We start from the raw sequence: 2,567 nt of genomic DNA, 5'->3' as shown, positions 1-2,567 counted from the left end.
GGCAAAAATTGACACATGGACATGACACATAGGCAAAAATTGACACATGAACGTGACACAAAGGCAAAACTGATAAGGTGGCGCCTAGTCATAGCAATGCACCACAATTTACAAGAATATAACCATCTATATTGGTCGTGATCAGCTAGAAATAAGGCAGCAGACCGGTGTTGTCTGCTTTATGACCATTTCGTGTAAGGAAATTATGAACTTCCTAACCAAAATGGTCATTATGGTTTAGGGTTTGGAGCCCCCCGAACATCTTATGACCAGTTGGTCTGAAATGGTCGTAGATTTACGATCATTTCTTCCAGGGTCACTGGCAGAAGCTCACAAGTTGACATATTTCTTGTAGTGTACATACACAAACGCACATATTATTTAATACTCCGGAAAGGAAAAGATACAACTTAAAGATGATAGAAATTACAAGCTTGTCACTTAAGCTGTTACATGATAATATCCCTGCAAACATAAGTAACTCCCTTTATTTTTCTTCATTGGAGTTCACCATCCATCCATACATAAACAAAGCACACTGCAATGGTACTTGAGAGTACGCCTTTTGGATAAACTTTTGAGAAAGGCTTCACTTGTAGACCTCGATGACACCTCGTGCACCGAGTTTCTTGATAATTTTGTAGTCGGTGAACCCTGCTTTCATGAAGAGCTCACGCCAGTCATTTTCGCTACGTTGACGGCCTCTCGTGAACACAAGCATGAGCAAGTCCATGAGAGTCTGGGCCTCAAACATGACAGGTCCTAATGATGGTTCGACCACAATGTCAATGACAATCACCTTCCCTCCTTCTTCACGGGAAGGAATGGCATTCTTACACTGGGTAAGGATCTTCACACAGTCGTCGTCACTCCAGTGGTGCAGCACAAGCTACGTACAAAGAGTATATAGCCCTGTTAGCGTCAGTTCAGCCTTAAATTATATATACTACTCCCATCCATACTATAGTTGCTTATAAGTTATACCAAAGCTGTGACAATTAATATGGATCCGAGGGTTTACAAGTTTTAGATTTATTTAGTCATTGTCTGAAATGGTGAAGTATAAATTAGCACTCTCTTCGTCCTAAAATACTTGTTGGAGGAATGGATTATCAAGATGGAGGGATCCGAGTAGTATATAAAAATTAAGGTGCCATTTCCATCGATTCACACCATCACACTATACATACAATACAAAGCAGAAAACACGTACCTTGAGCATCACGGCCTGAGCCTTTGGGACGGTGTGGAAGAGGTCACCGGCGACATAGTTGACTACACAGTCCGACGGAGTTTTTTGGATCACCTTGGGGAGATCCAACACGGTGCACTTGACGTGCGGGTGGGCCTTGGTGATGGCCCTCGCCGTCTTTCCATCGCCACCACAGCAGTCAGTGAGAGACTCGAGCCCCTTGAAGAGGTCATGGCACTCACGCATGATGGTGCCGATCCCCAGGTTGTCGTGGGCTTCGAGTCCTTCGGTGACCAGCGCGTCGAGCTCCGGGTCCAAGGCCGCCGTGGTCTCATCGAAGAGGGACGCGCTATGCACGTCCTCGAACACCGACGGCACTGGTCCAGTGACGTCCTTCTTGAACCAGTCGGCCATCCCCAGCGCAGCCTCCATGTAGTGCGGCGACGTCCCGGCGAGCACGAAGGACGTCTGGCTGTGGTGCTCGTCCGCGACCACGTCATCCACCAGGACACGGGAAAGGGGGTTGAGGCGGAAGAGCTCCGCCCCGGAATCGTCCTTGCCGCCGGCGGCGAAGACGCCTGAGGTGACCAGGGCACGCATCAGGCGGCCCAGGAACGGCTGCTTGCTTGCGGGGATGGACAGCGCGGCCGCCAGGTCGGGCAGCGAGGTGACCCCGCCGAGGTTGTGCATGGCCGTCGGGATGCCGAGCTTGACGGCGCAGCGGAGCCCCATGGAGGTGAGGTAGTAGAGGGTGTGGCGCCACAGGTCGGCCTGAGCCTGCAGCAGTTCGGCATCAGTGGGAACCTCGATCGCCGGTGCCTGCGCCGCCATTGTTCTTCGTGCCTCGGATCGATTACTGGCTGTTTTTTCTCTGCTCAGCTTGACGTAATCTGATGTCCGTACTCTCTGATACGAACGAGAGCAGGCTTTAAATAGACCGTGCCATGGCTTAAATTGATATAGTAGCATTATTTTACTTAATTGGCGTCACCTTCGCGTGGAGCGCGAGGTTGTATTTTTTTTGGGTCTCTGCTCAGCTACCAAGCGACCTGACTGCCTTGCCAGTCGCCACAGGTTAGCTTCTATACTGTTGGCATTATTAGCTTTATTTACTTAATTAAAATATTAATTAGCGTCACTCTCCCGTGGAACGCGAGGTGGATTTTTTTTTCAGATATAAAGGTGCGAGGTCGTTGGGCAGTTATCTTCCAATTCTATACCACATATCATTCATTGCCACCAACATAATTAGCCACACACATTTTTGAGTTTTCAATAGAGCTAATCTACATAGTCGTAATAATGTTTAGGGCCACATTGATTCATAGCATTGTAAAAACACAGAAATAGGAAAAACAAATAGTTGGAATGTCAT

The 2,567-nt window shown here is 48.1% G+C and overlaps 1 protein-coding gene across 1 annotated transcript; it reads right to left on the bottom strand.

Annotated features, from left to right (window-relative positions):
- Positions 1 to 357: 357 nt before the first annotated feature.
- LOC123155496 (probable O-methyltransferase 2) lies at positions 358 to 2,088 on the bottom strand. The gene is made up of 2 exons (XM_044573666.1): positions 1,214 to 2,088; positions 358 to 889 (listed from the first exon to the last, which is right to left on the bottom strand). The coding sequence occupies exons 1-2, from the start codon at positions 2,021 to 2,023 to the stop codon at positions 590 to 592; spliced, it is 1,110 nt and encodes a 369-aa protein (XP_044429601.1). The 5' UTR covers positions 2,024 to 2,088; the 3' UTR covers positions 358 to 589.
- Between the last annotated feature and the right edge of the window lie 479 nt (positions 2,089 to 2,567).

The sequence above is a fragment of the Triticum aestivum genome, chromosome 7B (genome assembly GCF_018294505.1).
Source record: "Triticum aestivum cultivar Chinese Spring chromosome 7B, IWGSC CS RefSeq v2.1, whole genome shotgun sequence".
In the NCBI taxonomy this organism is placed as follows: domain Eukaryota; kingdom Viridiplantae; phylum Streptophyta; class Magnoliopsida; order Poales; family Poaceae; genus Triticum; species Triticum aestivum.
Note: the sequence above shows the minus strand (reverse complement) of the source record. Positions and strands in the feature narration are given on the sequence as shown.